Source organism: Chiloscyllium plagiosum, unplaced genomic scaffold (assembly GCF_037043375.1).
Source record: "Chiloscyllium plagiosum isolate Xiang-an unplaced genomic scaffold, Cpla_swu_hap1 HiC_scaffold_24, whole genome shotgun sequence".
NCBI lineage: Eukaryota > Metazoa > Chordata > Chondrichthyes > Orectolobiformes > Hemiscylliidae > Chiloscyllium > Chiloscyllium plagiosum.
In genome coordinates this window covers 51836635-51850367 of record NW_028270162.1, presented here as the reverse complement: position 1 = coordinate 51850367, position 13733 = coordinate 51836635, and the positions used below count along the sequence as shown (strand labels likewise).

Genomic DNA, 13733 nt, shown 5'->3' with positions numbered 1-13733 from the left:
TGGGCGTTGCTGGCTGACCAGCACTTACTGCTGTCCTTTGTTGCCTTTGAGGTGGTGATGGTGAGCTGCCTTCTTGAACTGCTGCAGTCCACCTGCTGTGGGTTGACACACAATGCCATTAGGGAGGGAATTCCAGGATTTTGATCCAGCAACAGTGATGGAACAGCGATATTTTTCCAAATCAGGATGGTGAGTGGCTTGGAGGGGAACTTGAAGGTTGCAATATTCCCATACATCCGCTGCCCTTGTACTTCTCGATGGAAGCAGTCATGGATTTGGAAGGTACTGTCTGAGGATCTTTGGTGAATTTCTGCAGTGCATCCTGTAAATAGTACACACTGCTGCTACTGAGTGTCGATGGTGGAATAAGTGGATGCTTGCCTTGGATGGTGTTAAGCTCCTTGGACGTTGCTGGGTCTGCACTCATCCAGACAATTGGGGATTATTTCATCACACTCATGACTTAAACCTTGTTGATAGTGGACAAGCTTTGAGGAATCAAGTGAGTTACTCATCACAGTATTCCTCGCTTCTGATCTGCTCTTGTAGCCATTGTGTTTATGTGGTGAGTCCAGTTGAGTTCTGGTCAATAATCCCCAGGATGTTGATAGTGGGGGATTCAGTGATGGTAGCACCATTGAATGCCAAGGGGCAGTAGTTAGATTCTCTGGTGTTCATGATGGTCATAGCCTGGCATTTGTGTGTCACAAATCTTATTTGCAACTTGTCAATCCAAGCCTGGATATTGTCTAGATCTTGTTGCATTTGAACATGAACTGCTTCAGGATCTGAGGAATCACAAATAGTGCTGAACATTGTGCAATCATTAGCAAACATCCCCACTAACGATGGAGAGAAGGTTAGATTAGATTCCCTACAGCGTGGAAACAGGTCCTTCAGCCCTTATTAATAAAGCAGCTGAAGATTGGACTGAGGACACTATCATGAGGATCTCCTACATGTCAGGTATGACTCCAACCATTGGAGAGTTTCCCCAATACCAATTAATTCCAGTTTTGCTAGGGCTCCTTGATGCCACACTCTGTTGAATGCAAACTTTATGTCAAGGGCCGAGACTCTGGGGTTCAGCTCTTTTGTCTAAGTTTGGACCTAGGCTGTAATGATGTCCAAACCCGAGTGGCCCTGTTGGAACTCAAACTGGGCATTACCGAACTGGCTATTTCTGGGTGGAAAGGACGTTACATAATAAAATTCCATTAATAAAATTGGAGGATTTTGAACAAATGTACTACAAGTTTATTGTAAACCAGTGAATACTGAGATTTGTCTTGGCTCCAAATCAAAGCAAAAATTATTGTAAGGACTCAACAGCTCAAAGTCATTTTCAGTTGTTTCAAGAGTCAATAACCAGTGAATACTAAATTTAAGATACAGATACAAGAGGAATTGTGGAAAAATCTTTCCATCCAAAGGGTAGTGGGAGTTTGTAACTAACTGCCTGAAAAGTGTGGTCAGTCAGAAGCTCTAGTAACATTTAAGCAGTGTTTACATAGTCACTTAGAGGCACAGAGATGTACAGCACGGAAACATACCCTTCGGTCCAACCCATCTATGCTGACCAGATATTCCCACCCAATCTAGTCCCACCTGCCAGCACCCGGCCGACATCCCTCCAAACCCTTCCTATTCATATACTCAACCAAATGCCTCTTAAATGTTGCAACTGTACCAGCCTCCACCACTTCCTCTGGCAGCTCATTCCATACACGTACCACCCTCTGTGTGAAAACGTTGCCCCGTGGGTCTCTTTTATATCTTTCCCCTCTCACCCTAAACCTATGCCCTCTAGTTCTGGACTTCCCGACCCCAGGGAAAAGACTTTGCCTATTTACCCTATCCATGCCCCTTATAATTGTGTAAACCACCAAAGAAAATTTTCTGATTCAGTATGTGGATGCACCTACTAGAGAAGGTGCAAAACTTGACCTACTCTTGGGAAATAAGACAGGGCAGGTGACTGACGTGTCAGTGGGGGAGTACTTTGAGGCCAGCGACAATAATTCTATTAAGATTTAAAATAATGATGGAAAAGGATAGACCAGATCTAAAAGTTGAAGTTCTAAATTGGAGAAAGGCCAATTTTGACAGTATTAGGCAAGAACTTTTGAAAGCTGATTGGGGGCAGATGTTCGCAGGTAAAAGGATGGCTGGAAAATGGGAAGCCTTCAGAAATGAGATAACAAGAATCCAGAGAAAGTATATTCCTGTTAGGGTGAAAGAAAAGGCTGGTAGGTATCGGGAATGATGGATGACTAAAGAAATTGAAGGTTTGGTTAAGAAGGAAGCATATGTAAGGTATAGACAGGATAGATTGAGTAAATCCTTAGAAGAGTATAAAGGAAGTAGGAGTATACTTAAGAGGGAAATCAGGAGGAGAAAAAAAGGGATATGAGATAGCTTTGCCAAATAGAATTAAGGAGAATCTAAAGGGTTTGTACAAATACATTTAAGGACAAAAGGGTAACTAGGGAGAGAATAGGGCCCCTCAAAAGATCAGCAAAGCTGCCTCTGTGTGGAGCTGCAGAAAATGGGGGAAGATACTAAATGAGTATTTTGCATCAGTATTTACTGTGGAAAAGGATATGGAAGATATAGACTGTAGGGAAATAGATGGTGACATCTTGCAAAATGTCCAGATTACAGAGGAGTAAGTACTGGATGTCTTGAAACACAAGGGTGGATAAATCCCTAGTACCTGATCAGGTGTACCCTAGAACTCTGTGGGAAGAAAGAGAGGTGATTGCTTGGCCTCTTGCTGAGATATTTGTATCATCGATAGTCACGGTGAGGTGCCAGAAGACTGGAGGTTAGCTAACATGATGCCACGGTTTAAGAAGGGTGGTAAGGACAAGCCAGGGAATTATAGTCAGGCTCTGGGCAAGTTGTTGGAGGGAACCCGGAGGGACAGGATGTACATGTATTTGGAAAGGCAAGGACTGATTAGGGATAGTCAACATGGCTTTGTGTGCGGGAAGTCATGTCTCACAAACTTGATTGAGTTTTTTAAGGAAGTAACAAAGAGGATCGATGAGGGCAGAGCAGTAGATGTGATCTATATGGACTTCAGTAAGGTGTTTGACAAGGTTCCCCATAGGAGACTTGTTAACAAGGTTAGATCTCTCAGAATACAAAGAGAACTAGCCATTTGGATACAGAACTGGCTCAAAGGTAGAAGACAGGGTGGTGGTGCTGGGTTGTTTTTCAGACTGGAGGCCTGTGACCAGTGGAGTGCCACAATGGTCGGTGCTGGGTCCTCTACTTCTTGTCATTTACATAAGTGATTTGGATGTGAATATAAGAGGTACAGTTAGTAAGTTTGCAGATGACACCAAATTTTTAGGTGTAATGGACTGCGAAGAGGGTTACCTCAGATTACAACAGCATCTGGACCAGATGGGCCAATGGACTGAGAAGTGGCAGATGGAGTTTAATTCAGATAAATGCGAGGTGCTGCATTTTGGGAAAGCAAATCTTAGCAGGACTTATACACTTAATGGTAAGGTCCTAGGGAGTGTTGCTGAACAAAGAGACCTTGGAGTGCAGGTTCATAGCTCCTTGAAAGTGGAGTCACAGGTAGATAGGATAGTGAAGAAGGCGTAATATTTCCAGATTCCAGGGCAATGGGTCAAAGCTGTAAAAAGGGATTACAGTCATCAGATCTTCATTGACTGGTGCAGACTTGATGAATCTAAAGGCTTCCTTTTGTATGAGAAAACCTGATGGGTCCATAAAACCCAAAATAAGTGAGAGCCCACAAACTCTTTTCTAATAACAATTTCCTTTATTTTGCAAAGATGCATTTAGTAAGAGCAGCTGGGTTTTAATCAAACAAACCAAAGCCCATATCATCATCCGATTCCTCAGACTCTTCTTTCTTCACCTCCTTCGCTTCCTCTTTGGCTGCAGCTGGAGCATCCTCAACCACAGGGGCCACAAAGGCGGAGGGATCAGCCAGGTAAGCCTTCACCTGTTAAGGAGGAGGAACAATTTCCTGTTATCTTTTGAATTTTCAATCATTGCAAAACAATATACCCCAATTTCAACGTCAAGGAAGAAAGTAGTAGAGGTGGAGGTTTTAGGGAGGGATTTTCAGAACTGAAGAAAAGTCAGTCTGAGGAGAAATTGAAAACAATACATTTTTCTGTTTAACAGCAGAAGAAAAATCATTCTCAAGAATGTAGAATTAGAAACAATTGGGATGCAAATTTTTTATCAAGTCAACTTACAACTGTTTTAAGCCTTAAATAAAAACACAAAAAACTTCAGGCCACCCCCACCCCCCAAAAGGAAACTTATTTTGATGCCCACTTGACAAGACTGTTCAAGTTATTATATTCTTCAACCAAGTAACCCTGCACTCTTCTAACCTGAAGTAAAAACAAGACCAACTCGTCCAATTTTTCTTGAAACTGAACCCACTTACTCCGGGTATAAAATCTAGTAAACCTCCTCTGACCTCCCTCCAACGCAGTTACACCCTTCCTTAAGTGAGTGACAAAAAACTGCACACTATATTTGAAATGTGGTCATTCCAGAGCTGCTCAGGACATCTACAGTATCTACACCAGAGTTACCCAAGGACAGAGTGCATGCTTTACAAACATATAAACCTATGACTTTGGAGCAGAAGTAGGCGATTCAACTGCATGCCTGTTCAATTCCTATTTCAAATTCCACATTCTCATCTGCTCCTGATAATCTTCAGCTTCCACGCCTAAACAAAATGTACCTATCTCCATCTAAAAGACATTTAATAATCTCCACCTCCATTGCCTTCTGAGGTAAACAGTTCCAAAGTTACACAAACCTCAGAGGAACACATTCTTCAGCTTTGTCCTCAAAGGGCCACCCTAATTTTAAAACAGGGCCGTTAGGTCTGAACTGCAGGCCACCCCCACCCCCCCCAAAAGGAAACTTATTTTGATGCCCTCTTGACAAGACTGTTCAAGTTATTATATTCTTCAACCAAGTAACCCTGCACTCTTCTAACCTGAAGTAAAAACAAGACCAATTTGTCCAATTTTTCTTGAAACTGAACCCACTTACTCCAGGTATAAAAATCTAGTAAACCTCCTCTGACCTCCCTCCAACACAGTTACACTCTTCCTTAAGTAAGTGACAAAAAACTGCACACTGTATTTGAGATGTGGTCATTCCAGAGCCCTGTGTAACCAAAGCACAACCAAAGCTTTCAGGTTCCATTCTGGTTATAATAAAAGCTACCATTCCATTAAACTCCTGGACTAATTCCTAACTTTTTACACTCCTGTAGATCCTCCTGCTCCTTGGAATTCTGCAGTCATTCTCTGTTGAAGTAATAATCCACCAATTTTTTTTCTCCTTCCTGCCACAGTGAACAACTTCATCTGTTATAATTCTCATTTATTTCCCAATCATTCAATCGGTGTCATTCCATGTCCACAAGTATTTTCTACATACCGCTGTGTCATCTATAAATTTAGCTACTGTGCCTTTGGCATCCCTCATCCATATCACTAATATGAGTTGAGGCCCAAGCAGAGACCCTTGAAGGACCAACTTCACTATGCCAGAAAGAGATGTATTTATGCACCCTCTCGTTTTCTGCCTGGCAGTCAATCTTATTTCTATGCTAATGTTATGTCAAGTATATACACTGGCAGGTTTTACTTTTGAACAAAACACAAGATAGCAAAGCATTAAATAAGAACAGAAATATAGAGCAAGCCCTTAATGCACAATTATATTAGCCCCCACACAGTGAGGTGCTACATTGTGCAATGATCTTTCATGTGGCACCTTGAATTTCAGATGCCATTTGACAAGGACAGTAAGTGAATGGGTTACCCCTTATTCACAGCACGCTCTCCTTCAAATAACTCCAATAAAGTGGCGAAGCACGTCTTCCCTTTCACAAAACTATGCTTTTACTAATTACCTCGACTTTTTCGAAGTGTCCGGCTATAACTATCTTAACTATCTAACTTCAGTTAACGTTCCCCACAACAAATTTCAAGCTAAATAATCTTTAGTTTCTGTTTTTCTGCCAAGTTCCCTTCTTGAACAGATATGGGGTTACACTAACTAGTTTGATGGAACCTATCTATAATGGGACAAATTTACTACCCCACTAACCACCTGTTCAAGACCAGAGGATGGAGGACATCACACCTGGCTATTGCCAACATATAGCTCCTATCATATCACTTCCATACTGATGATAATTTCATTAATCCTTTTCTCCATTCCACCTTTCGATTTATAGTTAATACCACCAGTGGTGGTGAAAGACGGAGCTATGGACTTCACTCATCAGCGTTCCAGTGAAACAAGTAAGGAAGATTGTGGATAAGGTCTTAGCTGAAGCAAAAAAAAATTGGATGGCAGGAGGGTCTAGTATAGGGAAACTTGGATGTTGCAACAGAAGAGTGAAGACAATAATATGGTTTAGTGATTTGTTTAAAGACGAACAGAGTGGAAGATAGAGGAACATAAGGGTAAGTAGGATGCTTCCAAATACGTAGTAAAAAACATTGGAACTTTGGAATGCACAAAACATCAACAATAACAGATGAATTACTGGGGGAAAAAAGAGAGATGAATGGTTTATATTAAATGGATATTACAGAGACATGGTTACAAAATGACCAAGATGAAGAAATTAATATTCCAAGGTATGCAACACTTAAAAAAAGGCAGAACAAAAAAGGAGTACTTGCTCTGATAATAAAGGATGGAATAAAGACATTCACAGAGAGGGATCTTGATTAAGTAGATCACAAAACAGAATCAAGTGTAGATTAAAATTAGAACAAAAAAGGGTCAGAAAATGCTGGCAGTTGAAGAAATTATGAGCCTTAATTGTCAGAAAAAAAAATGGAGAAAATCAACCTCTTAAAAAAAAATCCATGCAAACGTACATACAAGCAGGCAGGAATGCTTACCAAGACAATCCACCTTTTAAACCAGATTCATGGTCAAGCCAAAATGCATTTTTTATTATATCACCATGGTATCAGCTAGCTGTTTTCAAATCAACCTGTTCAGAGATGTCATTACACACTTCTAAAGCAGATGGGACTTGAACTCGAACCTTCTGGTCCAGAGATAAGGATATTACACCATTGTACCACAAAATCCCACAGGATATTGCCTAACAACCAACATCATTCACTCAACTTGAGGCACAGACCATTACCTTTTCAGCTAATGGAAAGGAGTAGTCTGTCTCCACAGCAATAGACAGCACCCTCTTGTAGCCGTTGATGATAGAGTGTGGTATGGAGGCAATGGTTGGATAACCAATCTCTAAGCACACACTGGCCACGTTGCGAACGCCCTGTATAAACAATTAACACATTAAGAAAAACTGTACTGCTGGGACCAGAATTTGAACAAAATAAATTACAAGGAAATACTACCCCATACTGAAAATTCCAGTCTTATTCATGCATAGTTATGTCTGCCTTGTAACTGAAATCAAAAGAATGTGGCACAATATTTAACAGCCTGGCTGAAGAGAGGATATTGAGAGTTGACACTTTGCAATGCCAACCTCTAAACCCTAAATCTGCACAATGTGTCAAGACCCTCTTAACCAAGGACTTTGTGATTTATAAAATCCCAAACAAAAATCCTACCAATTTCACTCAACATACGTTCAGGAAACATTTATGCAGAGTTTCTTCAGTGATATCCAGGACCTCAGGGTTGTACACACTGCCATTGTCATAAACTTGCATGATCACCAAGCCGTAGGAGAAGGGAGAGATGTTCAACATGTTCAGCAGTGTGGCTTCACTGGCTCCCACCTTGTCACCAACCTTGATGAGTTGTACATCACTCTGCAGGAGAAGTCAATAATTTGTCAGGACAACAAAGAACAACGCAAAAAAGAATCAACGGTAAAGGAAAGCGCTAATTAATTCAAGGTTCAAGAAGAAAACAAATACTGTAATTTTACAGCCTTTGATTCAAAATCACAAACCAAGTCTAAGAGAAAGGAATTGGAATTTCAGCAGGTTGGAAGAAAAGCTAGTGATGGCTACTAATATACAGATGGAAGTGAATAAATTCTCAAAATTGTCTATCAAACATCAATTTTAAAATTCTTACAATCCCATTTAGAACTTGTTGGCATTTAATCAACAGGTAAAATGATAAATATAATAAGCAGTAAGCAGTGTTGCATTCTACAATAAAAACAGAAGTCAACTCAAAGAATTAGGGTTCTATTAGTTAAACTACAACAACCCTCAGGTTGAGAAATATCACATAAGCAAAAATATCAATCGTCAGGCCAACTGTTAAGATAGGTAGAACAGCTAAAAAAACTGTCAGCTGTAGAGAGAAGTGGTGTCAGTTCATTTTGTTGATGAAAGGAAACTGCAAATATTGAACACCTTCGAGGTGCACATATTCCTTTATCAACACTCACCAAAATTTCAATGGTACCTCTGGAGATCTTGGTAGTGATGCCCAAAGCCTGGAAGAATGAGGTCTTCTCGGGACCTAAACCTGTGTTTTGACCCGGCACAGTAACCTCACAGGGGGCAATCGCACCAGCACGTGCAGCAGCTGGCACCTGTTGAAGAAACAATAAATCAGCACTAATGGGAAATAGACAAAAAGAATTATTAACGATCAAGCAAAATTATCTGGCATTAAACTGAGAGTGCATTTGAAAAACAACAAATATTTTTCAATTAAAACATTTAATTTGATCATATCCGCAATATAAACTCTGCCAAAGCCTCGTACATACAAGAGATAGACTTAGCCACATTAAAGGCTCCCACTATTACAATGTATTTCCATGAAAGGAGGAATGTGATATTTAGGACTGAATTGAGGAGAAACCTCTTCACCCAGAGGGTTTTGAATTTGTGGAATTCCATGCTTAGTGAAGTAGTTGAGGCTTCTTCACTTAATGTTTTTAAGGCTAAGATAGATAATGTTTTGAACAGTAAAAGGAATTAAGAGTAATGGTAAGAGGATAGGTAAGTGGAGCTGAGGGTACAATGAAGAGTTATGTTCAAAACATTGATTCTCCTGTGTCTTGGACGCTGCCTGATCGCTCTGCTTTTCGAGCACTTCACTCTTTGACTCATCTCCAGCACTCACTTTCTCCCACGATAAGATCAGCCAATGTTTCATGGAAAGGCGGAGCAGAGTTGAAGGGCCATTTGGCCTACTCCTGGTTATGTTCTTATATCAACAGAACGATTGAGGTACATTTAGATTTAATCATAAACTAACAAAAATCAAAAGTGGCTTAAAAATTCAATACTTTCTATGTAAAACCTTTACCTTTATACAAAGCCACTCTATTCCTTTTACCATTTAAAAAATATCACAGCTGCAGCCCAAGAAAATGTTACCTTGTTGGACAGCAGCAGGTCACGGACTTCACACAAATCCTCCTTGGTGAATACAAAGCCAACATTTCCACGGATATGTGGGAGAAGCCTGAAGAGAAACTAGATTTTAGTACAACATCACATATAAAATAGGTATACCAATTGATGTGCTGTCATATCTATTACAAAAAAAATACTCTAGCAGAATATTTACTTTTCCAGAGCAGGATTGTTCTCCAGATGACCTCGGATAGCTTTGCGCATCATGGTATTCTTGCCCATCAGTACAACGGCCTTCCCACGCAATGACATCCGGATATGTTGCATTTGTTTGGATCCAACATTGTCTGCACCAACAATGAAGCACTTTGGATAGTCATCCAACAGTTGCTAGACAGAGGATACAGATACAGTATAAGTATACAGAATAGAAGCTTTTCATTTGTTCACACAAATCAAAGAGTCACACCTCAAAAACACAACCATGAATTCCCTTGTGGGAATGGCTCCATGAGGCTTCAAAACATATCTCAATGATATCTCAAGGGCAGCACAGTGGCTCAGTGGTTAGCACTGCAGAATCCTTGAGGGTCGGCACTATGCAGGACAAAGCAGCTGACTTGACTGGAACCTTATCCACCAATTTAAATGTTGACTTCCTGCATTATTTAGTGTCACCAGCCTACATATTTCACCAAGGGCATCAGACACATGGGGACACCACTGTCTAGAATTTCTAACCATCCTGATTTGGATCCATCTTGCTGTCTCTGAAGTCCCTTTCCTAACAGTGCTCCTTAATTGATGATGGTGGGAAATTCAGCATTTGTAACTTGTTGATCATAAAAAAAATAGGTACATTCGCTCGCCAGAAATGGTCAGTGTGTGATACTCAATTTAACAGTTACCACTGTGGTCCTGTTACAAACTGAGATCACACACAAATGCTTCCAAATATGGTCACTAACTATAAGGCACTTTGTCTTTATCCATCATCTAAGCTGGTGGAGGTCAAAACCCTCTCTTTACCTTGTTCCCAGCTCCAAGCTGTCAGGTTACCTAACTGCAATGCTTCTACCGAGATCTCAAGTCAGACAGCAAATTTCTTGCCTCCTCACATCCATCACACGACTGCACAGATTATCATACCTTTAGTGGAGAAAACCGGATGGAATCACATCAAAACTGTAACTCAGGGTCTACATCTCCACCATATAGTCAACATAATTTGAACACATTAAAATGGCAGTTTGACAGAACAGGGTTAAGGACTGATGGATAAAATCCAGTCAGTAGTGATTTACACCTGAACAGTAGATTGAAAAAGTTATACTGCAATTAAAGCCTCAAAATATCTTAATGTTATGACACAATCATACAATTTGTTTAAAAAATATATCCGCTTGCAATGTCTTCACTCGAGCACAGCATCTATGTTTCAAAACTCATTTAACATCTTATGTTTCTTGCAGTTTGACTTTGATAGGTCAGCAAGTTAATTCATGCACCTCTATCAGATATGGCCTGATCACTTTAAATTGCAGCATTAGAAAAGACTGCCATTTCACCTCGATTGTGGCAGCTCTGTAAGAAATCTGCATGCAACTTTGCTAAGACAGCAAGGAAAACAATTCATTGAGACAGTTAATGATAAAACTATACTCACAATAATTTTCAAAAAATAGTTGGACTTCCACGTAGCTCTGTCTTCCCTGGGCATCTTTACGTGCTTCCAAGGATTGCCACAGATCGGTTTAAAGACAAGATTTTACTGCAGGACAATGAAAACAAAAGCATAACGAGGCAAGAATTCACAAGAAAATATGAAGTGGATTTATTTTTCAGAAAAGCAACATTTAAAAGATTATACAATTATTACAAAAATCATTTAAATACTTCAACAGTAGCTTAATATCCCAAACAAAATTGGCCAAGCGAGAAACCCCTATCAAAGGCCAATATTTTTTGCAAGTGTTACTAGATGCTCAAGAAAGACAAAATCTGATTGGTTTGAAATGTTCCCTACTATAATTTTAGCGTCTCTATATTCACTGTCAAGGTTCACTTGCTCCTCAAACATGACACTGAACTACAAGTTCATAACCCTTGTACCTCAACCTTGTCTATAGCTAATCAAACAAAGCCTTACTCATCACCCATTCCCCCAAATGTCCATTAGAAGTCACTTCCACCCCCTGAAGCCAATGTCATCATTTAATAAAGACATGGAGGTGCCAATGTTGGGACTGGGATGGACAAAGTTGTGTGATTTTTAACATCATTTAATAAAATCATGGCTGATCTGCTTGCAATCTCAACTCCACATTCTTGCCTACTCTCAGGTAATTTTTGCCCTCTTATCAAAAAGATATCAAACTCATTCTTAAAGATATTCAAAGGCTCTGACATTTTCTTCCTCAAAACGCAGTAGTAGCAAAGACTCATGGCACTTGAGAAAAATATTCTAATTTTCTACCTTAAATGGGTGACTGATTAGTATTACACCACAATCCCTAGTTTGGATTCTCCCAATGGCGAAATTTCTTTTCCCACAGCCATCCTGTCAAAACCCCTCAGAATCTTGTATGTGACAACCAAGTCACCTCTTAGACCCCCAAACTCCAGTCGACGTAAGCCTCGCCCATCTAACACTTCCATCTACGGGACCCAACCTCGTCCCAGGTCTCATAAACCTTCTCCAAACTGCTTCCAAGGCATTTCTTTCTTAATTAAGGAGACCAATCGGGGTCTCAACAGTGATTTGTACAAATGAAGCAAAACCTCCTGCTTTTGCAACCGGGCGAATCGCTTTCAGCAAGTTCAAAGCCCGGACGGTAACCCTATTTCACTTCCAATCTGCTGAGCTGGGGAAGGACACATGCAATAAGTTCTTTATTTAAAACGGGCTGGAACATGCGCCAGGAACTACTTGGAGGGAACGGATGATGAATGAGGCTTTACACAATAGGCCCACGGGGATCTCCGTCCCCCTCAGCTCAGGCGGACTAGGACACGTGTAAGGAACCGGGCCCAGCAGCCACCGAGCCGCCTGTCCCGCCGGGGCAGCCAGGTGACTTCTCCCCGGCTGGAGACCTCGCCAGGTGGGCTGCCTCGCCCAATGTGATGACGGTCACAGTGGGAGTGGGGAAGCTGGGCCTACGATGGATCCCCGCTCTCCCGCAGCCCACAGAACTCACACTCACCTCGAGCTCCGGGACGGAAAGGAAGGGAGGAGGCCAGGCCGCCCCAAGAACCCCCGCGCCGCCAGGAAACCCACCAATCAGCGAGCCCGCTTCGGCGAGGACTGACCAATTAGACGAACCGCAGCGTACTTACCAATCAACGAACGGAAGGCTGTCAGGCGTGACAGTCACCCAATAACAAGGCACCTTGTGATGAAGACGCACCAATAGAAATAAGTACATTATAACAACCAATCATGATCTCAGCTCTCATATATTCAATCTCCGATTGGACGGTCTGGTGTCCCCGGGCTCTGATTGGACACTCCAGAATCAGCAGGCGGCTGCGGCCTGTGAACCCAGCGACGCCGCTCGTGGCGGAGGGTGGTCAAAGTCTTGTCCCCGGTTCAAGAACCAGCAGAATAAACTCCAAACGTTGACTGTTTTTCTCTCGCTGATTTTCTCCAGCAATTTGTGCCCCAGTGTCCTGACAAAGTACTCAGAATAATTCATTAAAAAAAATGGGTTGTGGGTGTCATTGACTCAGGTCAGCATTTATTTCCCATTCCCCAATTGCCCAGAAGTCAACCACATTGTTGTAGAATCAGATGCCAGTCAGACTAACTGAAAACGTCAGATTGTGTTCCCTAAAAGACATCAGTGAACTTATTGAATTCGAAATTCACCATCTTCCAGAACATTAGTCTCAGGTTCAGGATTACTATTCCACTGACATCACCAAACTTGTCCACCACCTCTTCTTTATCCACTTTCGAACAATCTTTTTTTCTCTAGTAAAACTGTCAAGTATAAACCACATTTTTTTTGTAATTAATACTGTCGAATAGGAAACATTGAATATAGTGATTGTGTGGAGGTGGAAGCTGAATGATACATTTTATGTTCTGCCATCAATACCCTCTAGGTGTATCCTTCTCCATGGACAGTGTGATTTAATGTGGCTGAGGATAGTCACTTCCTGGTCGAACCAGAAGAATCTCTTGAAGTAAACAAAGCAGAGCTTACTGCAGCTCTGCAACAGTATATATGTTGCACGGATATAGATAGTATTACAGACGTTGGAAGAACTGGTATTAGATCTAACTTATTTCAACGCTCCTTTGTTATCCTCTTCTCCAATATTCATGACACCAACCACAGTGGATTGTGGCTATGACATTCAAACAGTATT

The 13733-nt window shown here is 41.2% G+C and overlaps 1 protein-coding gene across 2 annotated transcripts; it reads right to left on the bottom strand.

Moving 5' to 3' along the window:
- Positions 1-3782: 3782 nt before the first annotated feature.
- Positions 3783-12581, bottom strand: rplp0 (ribosomal protein, large, P0). 2 transcript variants are annotated; one of them, XM_043716046.2, is made up of 8 exons: positions 12563-12581; positions 11026-11130; positions 9574-9749; positions 9381-9468; positions 8438-8584; positions 7659-7844; positions 7199-7339; positions 3783-3988 (listed from the first exon to the last, which is right to left on the bottom strand). In XM_043716046.2, exons 2-8 carry the CDS (start codon positions 11077-11079, stop codon positions 3842-3844), a joined length of 939 nt encoding a protein of 312 aa, XP_043571981.1. In that variant the 5' UTR covers positions 11080-11130; positions 12563-12581; the 3' UTR covers positions 3783-3841. The 2 variants fall into 2 exon arrangements, with proteins under 2 accessions (XP_043571981.1, XP_043571982.1); XM_043716047.2 differs by lacking the exons at positions 11026-11130; positions 12563-12581 and adding an exon at positions 10389-10504.
- Between the last annotated feature and the right edge of the window lie 1152 nt (positions 12582-13733).